Here is a 21,191-nt window from a genome sequence, read left to right as displayed (position 1 = left end):
TGGGAGTTGAGGGGAGTTTGGAGCCTCAAGTGAAGGTTAAACAAAGGATTTATGGACATTAGCGGGCAAATGGGCACTATGTAAACCTCTGTCTTGGGAACTGAGGATTGCCCACACCTCTTTCAAAAGTAGTCCAACTCCACCAATGTCTCCCCGACCCAGTGGCCTCAGGAAACAGGAGGGCTATGCCAGCTTGGCAAATTCTCTCTGGGTAACTTGGGATAAAGGAGGCCAGGGTGCCCAGGATTCACTGAGATCCCTCCAAAATTATTTTCCAGTGTTTCCACCTTTTCCTCAAGCACGGACAATAGGAAATATATTTTTGCTACATTTTCTTTGACAGGAACCCAAAAGTTTAGAAACAGAGAACATCTAAATTTATAACACTCTAAATACTGGGGTTTGTACTTAGAAAAAGAAAAGCCTCCACTTTCCAAATGTTCCATCAAGCTGTAGTTCTCAGGATAGACCAGTAGATGGCAGCATTCGAGAGAGCCCCAGCAACTGTGGAGAAACCCTACCTTAAAGAGAGAAAGAGCGAGCAGAGGAAAGAGGCGCTGGGGTCAGGCTGGCTCTTTTTGCTGAGTGCTTTCCTGTGAGGGGACAACATGGTGAGCTGGGGGTCAGCCCTATCTTCCATAAAGGGAGCTTGAGACTGAAAGAGCTGATGCTCTTTTCCTGCTGGCACACAGCTAGCTAGCCAGTGGGAGACTGACCACATACAGGGCTGGGTCTGTTTCCACCCGCCCCACCTCCATGAATCCCCGAGGAGGAGATGAGTGGGGAGGTGACCAAGCCCACCTCACTCAGTCCTCTGCACATGTCTCAGGCCGTTCCCCACGCCTGCTCTGGCTCTCCCTTGCACTCTAAGCTCATAGCTTCCTCGAAGCCCACTCCTGCGAGAGGTGTCCCGTATCGCATTTCCCTCACCGCATCACTCCCTTACTCTGCAGCACTAAGCAGGTGTCTAGGCCCTTGGTACTCAAAGTGTGGCATCAGCAGCATCGGCACTACCTAGTTAGAAATGCAGGCTCTCAGGCTCCACCCCAGAACTGCTGAACCCACATTATAATAGGCTCTCAAGGTGATCCATCCATGTGCACATTAAAGTTTGAGAAGCACCGGGCTAGCTCCCGTCGTGTGCCAAGGGCCTTAAATGTCTCTGGTCACAGCTAGTGAGTAAGGTGGCTGGGTTTCCAGAGGCATCTACTGAGGCAGGTAATGCCGGGCTGCTCATCAGGATCTACATTAGGAGGTTAGTCGTTTTAAGGCTTAGCCTCCAGTATCAGGAAAGGGATACCTCTGTCTTCACCTCCTCTTATTCTCACCAGAGTCAGGGCTCTGAACAATAAGCTAGCAACCCAAGCTGCATGAGCCTAGGAAGCCCGAGGACGGCTCCTAGCCTGAACGCCCGAGCCCCAGTAAGAGGGGTATCGGCAAGGCCAGGGGAGTGAAACCCTGCCACCCTGGGCGCCACAGGAAAGAGAGACAGGTGCTGAAGCAATGCTGTGACCTTGGGGCCGTCCAGTGGGAAAGCAGCCATGGAACCATCTTGTCAAGAGGCAATGAAGCAGAGGCACTGAAGGGGGATCTGCTCTCTGTCAGGCACAGGTAAACGTTACTCTCCAGGCCAGAGACAAGATGAGCTGTCCAGAGGCCACAGCATCTCCAGGCTAGGTGAGGGCCCCCTAAAACTGGAATTGCCTGGTCTCCCGTGCAGACCTTCTGCCCACCCTCCCCTAGCCCATGATGACTTACTTGTGATTCCTCTTTTCTTACCTAAGAATCCTATGAAATAATAGGCGTTATTTGGTTTTCCTCCTAATGCCCCTAAAGACTGTGGCATCTTAAAACACTCCTGGAGGGAAAGAGAACGCAAGATTCTCAGCTCATGTGTGGACTGCTGCTCACGGATCTCCGTGCTCACATGGCGGTGGGATGGGCGGGCAGCAAGCAGCTTGGGGAAAGGTGCGACTTACTTTGAAGGCGTCGACATAGACAGGATTGATTTGGTTTATGCCCAGGCGGAGGGGCACAATGAGCAGCAAGGGTTTCCAGGCTGGAGAGCAGGCAGAGGGGCCCTTACTCTGGGTCGAAGCATTCAGAGACTCAGGGGGGCTCTCGGCAGCTGTTTCAGCACTCAAGGGGAGGATGTGGCACATTTTTTCTAGAAACAGAAGACAAGAGAGCTGGGTAAATAAGGGGCATCCAGCCCTAGGAGATGTGCCAAGGGCAAAAGTAAAGGAGACCTCACATGACAGCCGCTGCCTGGAAGGCCCTTCCCCCTGCCACCGGGGCCCTGCTGCCCGACCTCCTACAGGAAGCCCAGGCCACTCCTCCAGCCCTTACTTCTCCTCCTTCTGGCAACTGAACACTCACTTACCTCTTGTCAGATATTATGGGCTCACTGGGAGAATCTCATTTCTCAACCAGACTGCAAGGGCCTTGGAAACAGGGACTGTATCTGTTGGTCCCCCTAACCCCGTGGCAGGGAGCACAGGGGGGCTGCCACAGAAGACCTGTCAGTGGTTTAACTGATTACCCGCACTTGGGGAGTCCTGCAGGGAAAGGGTCTGGTGCTTCACTGAGGGGCAGCAGAGATCCTCTAATTGTTTTCTCCCTTTCAGAAAGCTGAAAGGGAAGAGAAGAAGGGGCACAGGGAATGATTAACCGGAGCCCGGTGCTCCCCTGTCCTGCTAGATGGGCAGGCCAGAGAGTCGTGGGGCGGGGGAATGGGGGTGTGTATGTATCTTCTTTCTCTTTTTCTCCCTCTCCCTCACTTTCTGTCTTTCTCTCCACCACGCCCCACACATATTCTGAATGGTGAGGAAGAACCGCATCACCCAGCCACCCGAGAATGTAAACTGGCCCGGAACTCACTGATATCTTCAATAACCACGGTGTTATCCATTGAAACATAAACAGCCAAGGAATTCCATTCATCAAATAAAGCAAGTTTTCTGCAAAGCAACATACAATGAAGTCACAATTGGGGAAGATGGACATCTCGGCAGGAAGCAGTACGACCTATGTATGCCCAGCGTTCCTGAAGTTACTGAACACTGAGCCACAGAGAAGTTGGGATTCAGGTCAGGTCTGGCTCCCTTGACTGAGCTCTGGAACATTCTATGTCCAGGGACCTTGAGAATGCCAGAGGCACTGTTTCCGCACCTCAAACATAAGGCCTGCTTTACAAAATGCAAAAGGCTGCCTTGCTAAATAATGTTACTCCTACTGGGCGAGAGAGAGAGGTTACCAGTGCATCTTCTCCCAAGAAATTTTGTTTTCTTTTCTTAAATAAGAGACATTCTGACTTACTCCTTCTTTCAAAAAAAGAAAACTGTTATTAATATACACATATATATATTTGTTTAGGAGCATACATAATACAAACAATAAGTTCTAGGGAAATCCGGGGGGGGGGGAGAGAGAGAGAGGTGATCTCTTCTGTCCCTTCCCACATGCGGTAAGGATGCTGTCCCAGGAGACTTGGGCCGCAGATGGCTTCAGTGCCGGGTCTTGCTGGTCAACAGCTGAAGACAGAGCATGCTGAAGTGCATGACTTCAGAGGAGACTAGAAAGAAAACCCCTTTAAAAGAGAGATTATCTGATGTCTGAGTAAAGTACCTTGTCTATCTCTCCCTTATTTCTTTCTCCTCTTGCCAGTATGAAGAAGACATGTTTACCCTGGCTACTCTGGAATTCTGCAGTAAAGCCCAGTCTCAATGGCCGACAAAACAAAACAAAACAAAACAAAACAAAAGACACATTCTCTCCCAGACCAAAGTAACTCCCAAGAAGAGGTTAATTACCATTATATTTTAATTTCATTTAATGTAGTATCTTTCCCCCAAAATAATAATGACGACATCATCATCATCTACTGTTGTTAATAACAATCACGATGACTCAGAACCCACTTAAGTTCTTTAAAAATGTATGTTTCCATTTGCTTGTTGTGGGAAGCTCAAAATTTAGAAGAAAGAAGCAAATTCTGAGGGATGTCATTTATAAACCAACCATATCAAGCTAGGTTTTGGGCTCGGCACAGCCATTCTAATCTTCTACACTTTCTGTCCTGGGTTCCTACAGTGGTTCCCGAAATACCACCAGATCCTCACTCAGCAGATCAACAACACCCCAAACACCACTACGGACCAAGGTAAGAAAGTGGTCTCAGAGAGGCTGCACTGTTAGCAGAGTAATGCAAAGATACAGGTTTCACTTGGGTCCCCAGGAAGTCCAGACTACTCCCCTCAAAAGCACATTTACAAAGCATTCCAGTTCATTGAAGGTTGGCTAATAATTGAAACAGTGCCCCATCTGTATTTTGCATGGAGCAGGTCCCATCATCACACGCCAGAGAGCCAGGAATTGAAGTAGCTACCAAAGGAGGCTAGACGGTTTCAATTTTCTGATGCCTAAATCCAGCCCCAGATTCTATCTGCCATTTTCATTCATTCATTCATCAAGTATTTATTGAGCACTTCCATGTGCCAGGCAGTTTCATGTGCTAATATTACAGGAGTGAACGAGGCAAATACAATCTCTGCCCTCATGGAGTTCCCATTTGGTGATAGGTTGTCAGAAAGGAGAGTGACGATAGGTGAGGTGGCCTGCAGGTGTAGGTGCTGATACCACTCACCCCATTCATTTCCAAAGCATTGGTCCTGGCCTCTCCATGTCGCCTCTTGCTGTGGGAGGTGAATTCTGAGACTTAACAGGACAATTGCGAAAGTACCATGCTGGGGTACCTTGAGTCTCCTAAGAGATGACAAACTGATTCTAAGACTCCCTTGAGGTTTGTCTCCTCTAATAGGTGGTGAGGTCCTTGAAGCAAGAACTACACCTAGTTTACTTCTGTGCACTCAGTACTTAGGGCAACAGAGGCACCCAGTAAATGTTGAATGAATCAGTGAAGAATTTTTTTTTATATACCATACAGGGTGGGAGTCTGTGTCTTGCCTAGGCTGGCTCAGGCTTCCCCACTTAGTGCAAACCCTTTGGCTTCAAAGTGACCCTCAGGCTGACGGCTGAGCACGTGAGCACCAATCTACAAGTGGGATACAGAATGAGTCCTGAGGGGCCTCCCCATTGACTGATACCAATGACTATAACTGTGATTTACCAAGACAGTTGCCCACACACGTTATACATTTCAAAGAACTATCTGAGCAAAATGGTACAGATGTTTGGTGGCTTAGTGGGATGGCAGGAACAGCTGGGTTGATGGGATGTTGAGTTGGTGGAGGGAGGCATAGGAGATGGTAGAATAAGGCGCATGACAGACTCTTTTACTTACTTTAACACCTGTGCAACTGTATTTGGTCCAAACCATTCGCCAATTGATTTCCCTTCTCCTACACCCATCTGTGCTGTTTTTATGTGGAAAAATAATAAACAGGTTAGCAAACCACCAACTCCTAATTTTTTGCATAAATAAGTAGATGGGATGACTTAGTAGAGCCACATATAAAGCAGGGAACAAGAAAAGCAAGTACAGCAATGTAAGCTGAATTTCACATACAGTGTTCCTTTCCTCTTAATTGAACTACAGAACAGAGAGACAGCCTTTAAACTACTCATGTGACCTTACCCATTTGATGGATAGAGTAGCAACAGTCTTTTCTATCTAGGAAGCACTGTAGGATTCGTTGGTATTCTTTGGGTTGTTCTTTCTGTCTCTCCCAGTTCCAGTCTTTTTAGGAAAAAGAAAAAATGAGTTAAAATCATTTTTATAACTGCTTGTTATCTCTGCACTCTTACTGGGACTACGAGGTTAGAAGGAAAGCAAAGGAGTTACATGTAGAAGGTGGGAGCGATCAGGTCAGAACATTCCTAAGTATCTTTAATGTTGATGACCAAGACATCTGGAAACTGATTTCTTTCAAAGACTCACTGGGTATAAAGTAAAAGCAAAACAAGAAGTTGACCAAGGAATTGACTTAGCCCACGAGCTTGAGTTGGATAAATATTACATGAAGACAGTGTCACAAGGCCTTTCTGGTCAGCTACTCAGTGAACAGGAGGTCACCACAAAACCTGGCAGTATATCCGTGTCTCACCCAGACGCTGTTATGTCTCATGTCCACGCAGACAGCAATGGCTTTGGTTCGTATATTTTGGCAGCATTGCCCACAGAGTCTCATGGGGGGAAGTGCTCTTCTGACACACACCTATTCCCAGGGGAATACACACAATTTGCAACTAAGGAAGCTTTTTTTTTAAAATGCATGCTGCCATTTTTACACAACCTTTTAAAAAGGCCACGATGAGTTTTGGAAAAACAAATACCTTTGTTATCAGGTGTTCCAGGTTTCCTTATGACCAAAACTAAAATAAGTACATCTGTGGGGATCCCATCTGTGCCTCAGGCACAGCCCCCCAAATCCAATAGGGGCTGCTTATCGCTTACTGAGGACAACTGCAAAAACTCTCGTCGTCACTGTTGTGGACAGGACACACTATTCCCATTCCCTCAGCTCTAGGAACTCTGTCTAATGGGACATATTTCTGAGACTTAGTTTCCTTCCAAGACAGAAGTTTCTCTCCTGAGGTTTTAGAGAGCATTTGAATTCACAACTGAAATCTACTTGAAGCCAAAGGCCACTATCTCCAGAGTCTTTAGTTCTCTTCGCTTCTAGTATTTCTGAAACCAAAGTTTTAAACTTTGTATCCAGCAGTCTTCAAAGGGTGAGGAACACCCAACTGTTCTTCATCAGCTACCAAACTGTCCAAGTCTGGGGGAAACCCTGATTAGCTGGCTTCTAAGTACCACTAAATATTTACTGATGACAGTGATAAGTGAACACCCCACCTCAACTGTAAAATAACCGAATAGGAAACACTCCAAAATACTTCTTTATAAAATTACATCTTCTCATTCATCTTAGCTACAAGATCTATTTACACATTCTTCCTGCTACTTGCTTTTATATTAAGACAATTGAGATTGCTGACTGTGGGTTTTTTCCCCCAGTTTGCTTTCCACAAAATTCACTTCCAGAAGAATCATCTTGAGGTGTTTCATAAATGAGAAAGTTAAACAGTAAGAACAATCTGCTCCAAGAAGTATGTGTACAGTAGAGAAATCACTGGACAAGGAGACAGAAGACCTGCATTCTATTCCCAAATCGATGCCTTCTTGCTGTTTGACCCAGGGCAAGTCACCTTACTTCCTGAGCCTCAGTTTCCTCATCTGTAAAACAGAAATTATGATACTACCCAGGAAACACAGGCACAGGACATCCTAAACCCTGAAAAGAAGGCACGAAGCCCTAAACTCTCCCCAGCCTCTTCCCCAATCTTCTCTGGGAACCGCAGGAAGATGTGTGAGGTTGCGTAGTCCCGGACAGGGAGCGACGTTTTTGTACCTCTGAATCTCAAGGAGCAAAAGCCGATGAGTTCAGCAGCCCAATCTCATCCAAGGTGTTCTTTCACTCCCTCATCCCCAAGGCAAACCAGACTTTCACCCAAGTGCCTGAACTGGCATCTACCCAAGGTCAGCCTACAGATGCCGACAGGGAAGCACACGCATGTCTTAAGAAAGCAAGACTCGAAAGTTCCAGCAGTGATTACTGGAAGGTTCTTAATGAAGCAGCCTCCTGAGGAAGCTGATTTAAAGATTTCTTATCATCGAATGGACATCATCAGTGAACCCAAACCAAAATATCTCCCTCATTAGGCACTTCCTTTAGGTCACTGACATCCTTCACTAGGCAGATATTTTAAATGAGGTCAAAAAACAGACTTACCACCACACCCTTCTTCCTGCTCCCTTTGTTATCTGACCTGTTTAAGGACTCATGCGAACAATAGTGAAGATGGAAACTCTAAATGATACACCTGCCTCAGCATTCATCTGCCCCAGGAAAATATGTCTCCAGCTTGGTGAGTCACAAGGAAATGCCGGCTGTTTTCTTCTCACGAGAGGTTCTGTCAACTTGTCAGCCCCACTACTTGGACTTGCAGAGAGCACTTCAGGACCTGCAGCTCTGTTCCCTCGGCACCAGTGCTAAACTACCAGCAGCAAGTGCGACTGCAGAGGTCTCCGAGGCAGTTTCCAGAACAAATTGAACTCACCCCTGCCCAAGTGTCTGCAGATAAGGGCTTGAGCCAGCATCATCTGTCCACAGCGTAGCATACATCCCCAGCCGGCGTCTGACGAAGGGCCCGTTCCCCCTGTTGGCAAAATGGATGGGAATGAATATGAGTTCCTTGAACTGCCCTTTCCCGAAACATCAGCATATTTGGGAATCATACAAGACAGACAGGCACACATACTCGGAATAGAGAGGCAAGAGATATAGTCAGACATCAAACAGGGTTTGTTACAGGGTGGAACTTGCAAAGATAATGCTGAGTTAACCAAAACAGGTTCTATGGCCAAAGGAAAACAAACAAATGAACAAAACCTGCCCCTTATGTTTTCTGCCTAGAGACATCCAGGTATATGTACAGTTTTGGTATATGACTAACATGTATGACTACCAACACTTAGTCCATGCCATGTCATCATCTGCTTGACCGAACCTGACTTTTCACAACTCACTTCTCGGGGAGGGCAATCTTACCTTAGTTAAGGAATAAATGCTACCAAACTTGATTATCAAAATGGTCAAGGAAATCTGGAAGGCTCTTGACTGTTCTAAATATACATTATGAAGGTCTGAACAGTAAGAGGGAGAATGTAAAATAGAGGAAAGAGTCCTAGATTAGGCATCAGAAGACCAGTCTCATCTGTAGACTGGGGATAATAGCACAAGCCTTGCCTACTATTAGTGGATATTGTAAGAATTAAAAGAGAGAGTATAAAAGTGTTCTACAACCCACTCAGGACGATGTAAATATTTGGTGTTATGAGTATGGTCATAATTAAAAATACCACTAATAAATTAGAAATGTACTACCTTTTTAAAAGGTACAAAGCCAGTTAATAAGGCAACGGGTTCCATTTTAAGAACACTTGATGTAACAAAAATCCCATAAACGTGGCCAGGGTGAGCTCAGTATCCTTTTTCAAGGTACCAGTGAAATGAGATAACTTGGATGGTGGAAGAGACATTCTGCTTTCATTGCTTCATTTCCCAACATGGAAGTGGAAAAGTATGCTGTAAGCATGGTCTCACAAGACTAACTGTAAAGGGGGTCATCAACCACGTAAGACAAGTGGGCCAAGGTGGCCGCTCCTTTCCTTTTGTTTTGGGGACTGAAGGAGAGTTGCTACAGCAAGATGGGGAAGGTTGAGCCAATTTGTGAGCTGGAAGGGGAGTCCTTTGGCTCTTGCTAATGGTGGGATTATGGGCCAGATTAGTATGGAAAAGATGCAAGGAAGCCCACATAAAAAAAAGATCATCTCTTCCAAAACATTGTCAGAGTTGAACTGCAAATGTTTTCAAATCTTGCAAAGATCTCTTCACCCAGAAAAAAGTTTAACAGTTTAGAATCACTGGGTACTAAAGATTGTTCTTTTGCGTATTTTGCTCAGGTACTTCCTGTGGAGAACAACAACAAAAAAATGTCTGTGTGAACTTCACTCTTTGCACTTATCAGAAAGGTTTATTTCACTCCAGTTAGTAGGTCCAGTCCTGGACCAAAATTAGTCAGACAGGTTTCCTCTTAGAATAGCTTCCACCATTTGAGTTTGGTGATCCTTTCCTACAGTACCACGAGACTAGGAAGAGGTCACCCTACTTGCAAACATTTCACAAATTTTCTCTGGAGGGATCCTATTCACTTAGCTCATTGAACTGTCCTTTTTTCTAGACAGCAGCTGGTACTCTTAACTGACTAGAATTAGTTCCAAGCAAGTCCATTATAATTCATCTCCCAGTGGCAAGATGTTTTCATCTCACAGGGAAAAAAAAAAGCAAAGGAATTATTTTCTTTCCTTCAAGGTACAGCCATCTTTAATAATCAAATATCTCCACAAAGCAGTGGATTATAATTTAATAGATACTGTCCAAATTAAAAGCTTGACTTTTGCCTTGCTCTTAGAATTAAAACAAGTAACACTTCTAAGTGCCTGAACACTTGGAGGTGGTTGGGCTCAAAAGTATACTGGCATTACATATTAACACCATGGAACCATACACGATGAGGCACGTCGGCAATGAGATTTCTGGATGAAGCATAAGACTTAACTACTCCACCACATTAAATTCTTCGCCATAGTGAGCTGTTAGTTCTGAGGTTTCCATGATGTCACTGATAACCTCAGGAAAGCTATCTACAAAGAAGAAAGCACAGTATAATAAATGATATACCTACCAATTGGTGAAAATTTCCTTCTGTATGTAAACCACAGACGAGCACTTATATCTGACAACAGCTTAGATTTTTCTGTAATTAAATGTGAAATTAAAATTAAATCATCGTATCCCATCTGAAGATATCTGCCTTTGATTTCTGAGCCAGCAGCAAACTCAATTTCAAACAACCAGACAATTCCATTGTTATGAGGCTAAGGGAAATTCATAGGCAACCCAATCTCATTTTAGCCAAATAATTTCAGCATTTCCTCCCACCTATGTATTTTTGTTTGTTTGTTTGTTTGTTTTGCGGTACGCGGGCCTCTCACTGCTGTGGCCTCTCCCGTTGTGGAGCACAGGCTCTGGACGCACAGGCTCAGCGGGACCAGCCGCTCCGCAGCACATGGGATCCTCCCGGACCGGGGCACGAACCCGTGTCCCCCGCATCGACAGGCGGACTCTCAACCACTGTGCCACAGGGAAGCCCCCACCTATGTTTTGATCAGAGCTACTGGCTAGTACAGTGATGCTGAGTGGTTCCTGCCTCCTTCTCACTGAGAGCCAAAGCCCCAACAGGTACTTAACACTGGGGTCACATGACCAAAAGACAAGGACTAGGAAAAGCAAGGATCCTGGATAACCTGCTCACAAGGCAATCAGCCCCTGCCTGAATGATGATGGTTGGTTGGATCTCTTATCAGCATCCATTGTCTGTTATCTAAAACTAGGGATGGGTCGTGTGTGTGTGTGTGTGTGTGTGTGTGTGTGTGTGTGTGTGTGTGTGTATGTGGGGGGGGTACACACAAATGTTTAACTATGAAGGAGATGTCCCTGCTAAGCAAATTAAGTGTATAAGAAATTTATCAATACTACCTACTGCAACTGGCATTTTTAATCTAAATGGATGTATAACATCACAAATGCTTTTGTATATTTTTTTCCAAAGCATGCTTTCTTGTATTTCATGGCATAAATTTACTTCGATGGCCACAAATCTGGCATCCACATGTCATCTGTACTTAGATGTGGTTCTGTCTTTCTTAGTCTTCTCTCTCCCCCTTCTCAACAACACATCTATATTTGTATTCTATAGAGAACTTATAGCCATTGCACTTTAAAAGAAGAAAAGGAAGTTCAATTTTATCCAATAGTCTCTATTTTTTCTCCTGCCCTTCCTTTGAACAAATCAGAAAGTTGAGCTGTCTGGATTTTCCTTCCCTTTCATGTTGCCGGTGCCTAGCACATTATGGGAAGCAGACGTAAAATGGTTAAGAGCAAGACTTCTGGAGCCATATTCTGCCTGGGTTTGAACCCTGACTCTACTACTTACCAACTATGTGGGCTTGTCACTTAACCTCTCTAAGCTTCAGTTTCCTCATCTGTAAAATGGGGAGAATGATCATACCTACTTCATAGACTTATGAGTATTCAACAAGATAACACTACATGGAAAGTAGTAGCTTACATGGTACAGTATGCACTAAGCCTGAGGTAAATGTTAGCTGTTATTATATTCCCTCCTCTCAAATGCTCACACCACTCACTCCTTCCTCTGATATTCTCTATGTCTTCCAGCTTGCCTATATGCTAGAAAGTCTGGGGGAAAGTTATACAGACATTTTAATAATAATTTCACCTTGAAAGGCCTTTTCCAGCCTAACATTTGAAAATGGGCATATTTGAGGACATGGAAGCAACCTAAGTGTCCATCGACAAATGAAATGGATAAAGAAGATGTGGCACATATATACAATGGAATATTACTCAGCCATAAAAAGAAACGAAATTGAGCTATTTGTAATGAGGTGGATAGGCCTAGAGTCTGTCATACAGAGTGAAGTAAGTCAGAAAGAGAAAGACAAATACCATATGCTAACACATAATTATGGAATCTAAAAAAAAAAATGGTTCTGAAGAACCTAGGGGCAGGACAGGAATAAAGACGCAGACATAGAGAATGGACTTGAGGACACGGGGAGGGGGAAGGGTAAGCTGGGACAAAGTGAGAGAGTGGCATGGACATATATATACTACCAAATGTAAAATAGATAGCTAGTGGGAAGCAGCCGCATGGCACAGGGAGATCAGCTCGGTGCTTTGTGTCCACCTAGAGGCGTGGGATAGGGAGGGTGGGAGGGAAACACAAGAGGGAGGAGATATGGGGATGTATGTATATGTATAGCTGATTCACTTTGTTATAAAGCAGAAACTAACACACCATTGTAAAGCAATTATACTCCAATAAAGATGTTAAAAAAAAGAAAATGGGCATATATGGCAACTTGGGGATCCCTGTTGTCATGGAATGCTGAACTAGAAGAGATCATCTCCAGTCCCCCTCCAGTTAATTACTGGTGAAAGGAGTTAAGATGTGGAAAGAGAAAGTGAATTATCCAAGGTAGAAGAGTCTGAATACAAAAGGTCGCCTAATTGCTAGCACTAGGTACTCTCTACTATTCAGGATTCTCCAATCAAAAGGATGAAGCCAGACTCAGATGGAGTTAAGAGATGCTAACTTCCTCTCCTGCCTTTTTTTTTTAAATTTTTTTAATTTTTTGGCCATGCCGTGTGGCACGTGGGATCCTAGTCCCCCAGCCAGGGATTGAACCCACGCCCCCTGCATTGGAAGCGCAGAGTCTTAACCACTGAGCTGCCAGGGAAGTCCCCCCTCCTGCCTTTTGATCAGCTTCTTCTGTCCCTCCCGCCATGCTAGGGCCTCCAAAGAGGATCTCTCCTCAGATACAAAAATCAGAGCTGCCTCTCCAAGTTCAGGCTTTATCTGTGTGCTGGGTTGTTAGCAGTTTCAGGTGAAAAGGTCTTTCCCAATCTATAAGAGAGTAAGGGTAAAGAAGAAAAATGCAAGCCTCCTTTCCATCTAGTTGCAGTGGGTAAAAGTTCTATACAAAATCAGAATAAACGGAGACAGTGCTGCAGTCAGCAAAAGCTCTAAAACTATAAGACTTCTCAGTGTCTGATATTGTTTCTGACTTCTAAACAGCCATGGGCTGTTTAGAAGTCCCTTGGGTGGCAGTGTTTTTCATCTAGATAGAAAAGGACGTGAGAGGAATGAGAAGTATGTAGCCCAGTCATCAAAGACTAGATACTGGTTAGTGATACCAGGAGCAGGTCCATGTTTTTTGAAACCCGAGGCTTATAGAATCTGGGGGTTCTCCTTTAAGGAAAAGAACAAAAATACATGACTTTTTCAAATCGTACAAATACCAATGACCATGTGAACACACTGCTAGGGCCTCTCAGGGCCTTAGAAGGGATCTTGCATGCAAGCAAGGGGCCTGAGGCTTAAAACTCCTCTGGTTGTCAGGTAAATCCGCCTAGGAGTAGCATTAACCCTTATCAACCCAAGGAGGAAAACAGGATAGGACCTTAACCTTGGGCACCCACCTCATTTGGGTTCTCACAGTCCAATGCTACCAAACCTTACCGGTTTTAAGAAGATGCTGTTTCCCCAAGATCCATACCAGCTCATCTGTATCTGGAAATTCTTCTAGGTAGTCAGCGAAAATAGTAATCTGGTTTTCATACTTGGATAAAACTGAAAGAAAAAGAAAGAAACTTAGGCAAAATTTAATACAGAGGGCTTGTTTCTGTGGTTTACTGATTATTACCTTTGTCCTGAAGGTAAAAGGTGGCTGGCTAGAATTTAATGGAAGCAAATCCTTTTCCTTGAGGAACAAAGACACAAGGCCTGAAAATCCTTTAGTAGAGGGACTTCCTCTTGACCACCTATTTTGACCTTCCCTTTCTCATGGTCCCATGTGGCACCATCTCTGAATAATTTTTTGATCACAGCTATGTCAAACTTTTTTTTCCAATGGGGCTTTCTTTGTAAATAGTCACTTTCCAGCTTCTCCTAGTGTGACTGTAGCAGGTGGCACAATAATACCTGCATACCTAACCCCTGTCCACATCACAGGGAATGTTGTGAGGTTTCTAGCGGCCAGTGGCTTAGAAGGGGGTTATGATAAGTCTGAAAGACTATACAACAGTGAAAACGTAATATTTTAGCTGGAAGACCAGATGTTTTAACAGTACTTTCATTTACCATTTTATTCACTTATAACTTCTGCAAAGAAGAATCTTGAAGCTGCCGATAAATATAACTTGTTCTTGGGATTCACAAGTGACTCTCTCTCAAGAGAAAGCAACTGAACAAGATACAATTAAATCTCATAAGTTCACAGGCCACAGTCTCAGAACTTATGGCCATGTAATGCGAGATATGTTAATATTCACTTTTGTACCACCTGCGGAGAAAGGGTCTGCTAAAAGAGTCGAGACTGATTTATGAAGGGGTCTTATTGCAAAAGTTCCCTTTAAGTAATTTTCTGAGAGAAAGAATATTGTAGGTAAATAAGTTTCCAAGCCAGCCCAGAAAAATCTATCTTAACCTGTAACCAGAAAAATCAAATTGCTAGTATATATCGTAGTTTATACTATATATATAGTATATACTATATACTATATATATAGTATATATTGTATATATATACTATATATATACTATATATATAATATATACTATATATAGTATATATATAGTATATATTATATATAGTATAAATTGCTAGTATATATCGTAGTTTATACTATATATATATATACTATATACTATATATATAGTTTTATACTATAAACTATATATAGTTTATACTATATATCGTAGTTTATCGTATATATGGTGTTATTTCAATGACAAATCATATTTCAAGTTCAAAGCTGAGACAACTCAACACACACCTTCTCTTCTCAGCTCTTGGAGGCTCCCAGCCCCTATGGGGAGGGGAGCTCAGACAGAGTAGGGGTCATTTTGTGCAGATACAAGTAGCTGCAGGGACTCTCCCAGACCAGTCCCTAAGAGCACCAGGGGAATAGTTTCCTATAAAAAATGGCATCGTGGGATGTGTTTAAGCTCACTTGAAAGGACAAATTGCTTTCTTTTGGCTTTGTTTTCTAAGGCATGCTGTTTTCATAGAAATAAATGTTCTTAAGTATAAATGAGTCTTATCTGATCATGAAAACAGGTTACGTGGTTGGAGGCTGATGTTATACTTTGTATAATTTGTACAAATTGAAGTTATAATTTGTTTGAAGTTAAAATTTTAGAAACACAGCTACCCAGGGATACTGCCTTTCTTGAAACACATTCCAGAAGTCCAATCTTTCAGGGATTTAGGTAGCCTTTCTCCTCAAGATGTTTTAATCATTAGGGTTACAGCCTTGGCAGTATTTCAAACCTAAAGAAGTTAGAAATGAGACAGCCATTTCATTCCCCAGTGAAAACTCATCACTGCCGAATCTGCCAGGGAGCTTGTGCCGTCTTAGCCTTTCTGTCACTGGCCTCAACCCCTGGCCCATGCCCAGGAAACAGCAGGCTAAAAATGATCATCCAGGTCAGGCCATCCCCAGGAGGTGGTGGACTGAGGTGGCATAAATCACACTGTGTACCTCCCCACCCTACTCCACACCCCTCACAGGCAAGAGAAATCAGCTTAAGATGAACATCCAGTGTAGCATAGAAAAGAGAAAAAAGAAGTCAGGAAATAAGTAGCTTGCGAGGAGTGTGGGAAAGGGGCAACCTCTCTGGCATTGCCCTGGTAGGGATGAGGAAGGGTGGCACTGGATGAATGTACAGCATGTATGCATATAAGCCTTGGGTCTTTTTTTAGTACTGGCTGAAAAAAGAAACATTTTTCTATCGCCAACCCTGTCTCAGTGAGTCATTGCCCAGCTATCTGGTCAAATTAGTACAGCCCCTTAAAGCCTGTGAGAACTGCACTGCTTCATCTGAGATGGCTCTGACCAAAATGGTAGCCAAAGAATTTTCCTCTTGCTCTTCCACACCACCCCCCAAGGCCAGCAGAAAGGGCATTACAGTCTCTATTCTGCCTGATTCTCCTCTTAGAAAACAGACTCCCAGAATGCAGTGTGTCAGGCCATAGCCAGCCTGAATTGAAAGCTACATGGATGAAACAAATGAAAAGCCAGAACAGAAGATGAGATTAACAGAAGCAAAGGGCAGTAACACAGGGAGAGTATATAAATGGGAGTCCGGGGAGGAGAGAGGAATTGATCTTCCACAAGAAGACCTCCAAGAGACGAAGGAGCCAGCTGGCATGTGGCTGAGGCGCAGAAGTGAGATGGCATTTCCAAACAAATCACTTCTCACTAATGGCAATCCTTTGGAAAAAAATTTTTGAAAACTACTTTTGTCTTGCCTTAAAATTAACAAACAAGACATCAGCCCCATATGAGTTCCTTGCCCTTTCAGCCTGTTTATAAAGACATAGAACTGTACAGGCAGAGCTGCAAATACTGCAGCCTGGTGGACCAAGAATTAGCTTCTACAAGGTCCGATAGACAATAGGCTTCACTCTGTTCCATTCTACTTTAATAATTATTGCACCGAAGTCTCTGCTGGGTTAGCTTAGTAGTCAACTAATAATTGATAAAAAGGTTTCCATAAACTCCTGGAACCAAAAAGTCTCCCAGTCTTGGCCAAGTGGCTCTGTGTACATGTTGGGGCATGCCTTCAACAGTCAGCCAGGCAGTTGATTAACTCTGCCTTAGTTTTCCCTTTCTGCTTGTACAGAGCTCGAGGATAGCCAGAGTGAGAGCTGAGGGCCTTCTCAGGTCTTTCCTGAGCATGCGCACAGCCTTGGGAATGAACATAGCCCTGAACATGCATGTGGTCCTCCCATATTCCCAGGAATATGCCTGAACTTTTCAAAGCCCCAGTGGATATATTATTCCTTAGCTTTACCTTTTAAACTTTTTGGTTATCTACTCCTCAAACAGCTGTGAAGTTAATCAATTGCCTCTAATAATTTTCCAAAAAAGCCCCGGCAGGGAAGGCTTTCTGTACCTCCAAGTCAGGACAAATAAAGACAAGTCTTGTAAGTGGGGTCTTCCGGGGAATTGTCAGACAGATCAAATAATGACAATTCTCTAGAAATGAGGCTTGACAGGAGCTCCAACCGTGTTCTGCGTCCTCCAGGGGCTACCAGGTTGCTGGCTTTCCCTATGGCTGCAGGCTGTGGATTCTCAAGGCTACTGCAGAGCTGGAGAGCAAAGGATGGGCATAGCGCAAGTGAAAACGCCACAAAGCTTACTATTCTTACCAAAATGCAGCCGTTTTTCATGAATAAATACTCCCCAGATTGGTGCAAGCCTTTGGTTAATTTCCAGAGTGCTGCAAAAGTTGATTCTGATCATTTTTGCCAATTCTTGTCATTTCTATTATGGGTAGAATTTTCAGAAGTCCTCATTCTGCCATTTTTGCTGATAACTTACTTTAATAATTTGCTTCCCAGGGAGCTTCCCTGGTGGCGCAGTGGTTGAGCGTCCACCTGCCGATGCAGGGGACACGGGTTCATGCCCCGGTCCAGGAAGATCCCACATGCTGCGGAGCGGCTAGGCCCGTGAGCCATGGCCGCTGAGCCTGCGCTCCGCAATGGGAGAGGCCACAACAGTGAGAAGCCCGCGTACCGCAAATAAATAAATAAATAATTTGCTTTCCAGTGATTGACTATATTTCTAAGGATTATTTTGTAAAACTGCAAGTAAATGAAGAAAAAATCATTTTAAACAAGATTTTCTGATAGGGCTTAACAAAACTTGTACATCAAGGCTCCCAGATTCTGTGGGGTTTGTGCCCCACAAACAACACAATCACTCTAAAATGAAATCAAAAGGTCACAGAATCTCAGGGCCAGAAAAAGCCTGAGGCACCACAGCATATCTTCCTTGTAGATCACCCTATTCTAAAAGCACTCCAGGATACTGCTGCTTCCAAAACTGCCTTCTCAGCGATATATTTTTTGAATTTTTTTAAAAACTGAGGTATAGTTGATGTACAATATTATTTAAGTTTCAGGTGTACAACACAGTGATTCACAATTTTTAAAGGTTATATTCCATTTATAGTTATTATAAAATGTTGGCTATGTTCCCTGTTTTGTATTATATGTACTTGTAGCTTATATTTTATACATAGTAGTTTGCGCCTCTTAATCCCCGACCCTTATCTTGCCCTTCCCTACTAGTAACCACTAGCTTGTTCTCTATATCTGTCAGTCCGTCTCCTTTTTGTTATATTCACTAGTTTAATACATACACATTTAACATACTGTCAGGTCACAGCTTCAAAAACATAAGAAAATGTTCACGTCAGACAGGTATGGTAAGGGCTGAATATACATTAATATACTCATTCCATAAATTTTTACAGAGTACCTACTACGTGCTAAGCACAGAGAATAAGACATCACTGAGATGTAGCCTCCATCCTCCAAAAGCTTTTAATCTAGTAGAGAGGATAGGTCTGGAAACAACTAACAACAATAAGTCCTATAAGAAAGGAAAGTGAGAGAGAAGAGATCAAGATGGTGGAGTAAGAAGACATGGAGCCCACCTCCCCCCACAAAAGCATCAAAAATACATCTACATGTGGAATAATTCTCACTAGAACTAACTGGAGGGACTTCCCTGGTGGTGCAGTGGTTAAGAATCCACTTGCCAATGCAGGGGACATGGGTTCGAGCCCTGGTCTGGGAAGATCCCACATGCCATGGAGCAACTAAGCCCATGTGCCACAACTACTGAGCCTGCACTCTAGAGCCCGTGAGCCACAACTACTGAAGCCCACGTGCCACAACTACTGAAGCCTGTGCACCAAGAGCCCATGCTCTGCAACAAGAGAAGCCACCGCAATGAGAAGCCCATGAACCACAAGGAAGAGTAGCCCCCACTCACGGCAACCAGAGAAAGCCCGCATGCAGCAACGAAGACCCAACGTAGACAAAAATTAAAAATTAATTAATTAATTAAAATTAAAAAGAAAAGAATCCATCTGCCAATGCAGAGGACACGGGTTCGAGCCCTGGTCCGGGAAGATCCCACATGCTGAGAAGCAACTAAGCCCCTGTGCCACGACTAATAAGCCTGCGCTCTAGAGCCCGAGAGCCACAACTACTGAAGCCCATGCCCCTAGAGCCCGTGCTCCACAAGAGAAGCCACCACAACGAGAAGCCCACGCACCACAACGAAAAGTAGCCCCCTCTCGCCGGAACTAGAGAAAGCCCCCACGCAGAAACAAAGACCCAACGCAGCCAAAAATAAATAAATTAATTAATTAATTTTTTAAAAAACTCTGGAAACTGGCAGAAGCACTCCTGTACAACCAAGATTGTAAGAACGATCCACACATAATCCAGTAGGAAGGGAAGAAAAGTGATCAGGTTGAGACCCGTGCCCCTGGGAGGGGAATCAGAGGAAAAGGGAGGTCGTATGGGTGGACACCCACCCTGGGGAGTGATCAGGTTGAGCCACAGACTGGGTGTCCCAGTCTTTGTGGAGGAGACAAGGCCCCTCGGCTGGTTGGAGGACAGCTAGACAAACAAGACTGGACTCCACTTGTGAAGAGTGCATGCACGTTGGCTGTCCCCGAGGCAGGGCAGAGATCGATCTGCTCTGAGGCGGCTGGTTTTCCCACAACCAGCTAGCCATGCACCTCAGCCTGAAGAACCGAGCAATGCTTCCGTCCCACTCATTCCATGCCACAGCACTCCAATTGGATCTGGGGTAGCCACGACCAGAGAAAAGACTTGACCATGGGATGCAGAGGTGACTGAGTCGTGGGGTGGAGCCTGGGTGGGGCGGCAGTGGCCATTGTTGACACTTACTCAAGCAGCGTCCCAGAAGCCACCCAGATCTCTGATGGCAGCCACCCCACCACAGCTCACTCCCCCACCCCAATACACACAGAGTGACCACAAGGGCCCTGCCTGCCCTGAGGAGCAGTTCTACAACAGGGTGGGAGCAGCTGAGGCTGGGGACAGTGACCAGCCGTGAGAGACAAAGGGGAACTGCCCCTCAGGCAGGACAGAGAGAGGTCTGCCCTAGCAGCTGCTGGGTTTCCCGTGACTGCCTTGCCGCGCCCGCCAGCCCAAGCTCAGTGAATACTCTAGCCCTGCTCAACCCATGCCACAGCACTGACTGGATCTGGGGTGCCCATGACAGAGGAAAAGACTCAACTATGGGACACAGAGGTGACCCAGTCCCAGAGTGGAGCTACTCTTAGCTCTTACTCAAGCAGTGCCTCAGAAGCCCCCCAGATCTCTGACAGTGGCCGCTGTACCACAGCTAACCTCCCAATATACATGGAGAGTTCACACAGGCACCGTCTTTCCACAACAGGGCAGGGGTGGCAGAGGCTGTGAGGAACAAAGGGGATCTGCACCTGAGGCTATGTGGAGCCACAGACACCTATACAGGCAGTGCATTAGACCTCTGTCAGCGCATGGCCCCGCTTGCTTCAGCACTCTCCTCCTCTGGGGCAAAGGTCCTGGTGTGGGGAGAGGGAAAAATACACACTTAAAGGGAACAGAGTTAGCTCAGGCCCCACCCCCAAGAGGGTGGTGACAGCCACTGAGCAGAGAGGAAGTCCCACCTCACACCCACCTCCAGCTCTAGCCCTTATATCTCCAGCCACACCAGCTACAAAGGTGATAGCTGCCAGCACACCCTGAGGAATGATGTGACTTGCATTCACATCAAATCCAGCTCTCCCACCAAAGGCATCCGGCATACACAGTCTGTATAGAGATGGTCCCACAGAAAAATACACCTTCAAGACTGCAATAGATAACTGTTTCACCTAAATCACAGACGCAAGAAAGTTAAGCAAAATGAAAAGGCAGAATAACTACTCTTAATTGAAAGAGCAAGAGAAAGCCCCTGAAAAATAAATAATGAAACAGAAATAAACGATTTACCACATAAAGAATTCAAAACATTGGTAATAAAAATGTTAACTGAATTAGGGAAAAGAATTGATCTAAACAGTGACCATTTCAACAAGGAACTAGAAAATATAAAATAACCCAATCAGAAATGAATAATTCAACAGCTGAAATAAAAAAC

The 21,191-nt window shown here is 44.6% G+C and overlaps 1 protein-coding gene across 3 annotated transcripts in view; it reads right to left on the bottom strand.

The window, feature by feature from the left end:
- Positions 1-21,191, bottom strand: part of ATG4A (autophagy related 4A cysteine peptidase) — a 64,889-nt gene that overhangs the window by 15,739 nt on the left and 27,959 nt on the right. For all 3 annotated transcript variants that reach the window (XR_014327106.1, XR_014327107.1, XM_082864261.1), the window contains exons 2-9: positions 13,693-13,803; positions 10,270-10,341; positions 8,083-8,181; positions 5,597-5,698; positions 5,303-5,375; positions 2,881-2,960; positions 1,980-2,167; positions 1,780-1,858 (exon numbers count right to left, since the gene is read on the bottom strand). Coding sequence is in view for 1 of the 3 variants with exons in the window: in XM_082864261.1 (XP_082720387.1) it covers positions 1,780-1,858; positions 1,980-2,167; positions 2,881-2,960; positions 5,303-5,375; positions 5,597-5,698; positions 8,083-8,181; positions 10,270-10,341; positions 13,693-13,803 (804 nt within the window). In the remaining 2 variants the exon portion in view is untranslated. The remainder of the gene's footprint in view (positions 1-1,779; positions 1,859-1,979; positions 2,168-2,880; positions 2,961-5,302; positions 5,376-5,596; positions 5,699-8,082; positions 8,182-10,269; positions 10,342-13,692; positions 13,804-21,191) is intronic.

This window comes from Leucopleurus acutus (genome assembly GCF_964270905.1).
Source record: "Leucopleurus acutus genome assembly, chromosome: X".
In the NCBI taxonomy this organism is placed as follows: Eukaryota; Metazoa; Chordata; class Mammalia; order Artiodactyla; family Delphinidae; genus Leucopleurus; species Leucopleurus acutus.
Note: the sequence above shows the minus strand (reverse complement) of the source record. Positions and strands in the feature narration are given on the sequence as shown.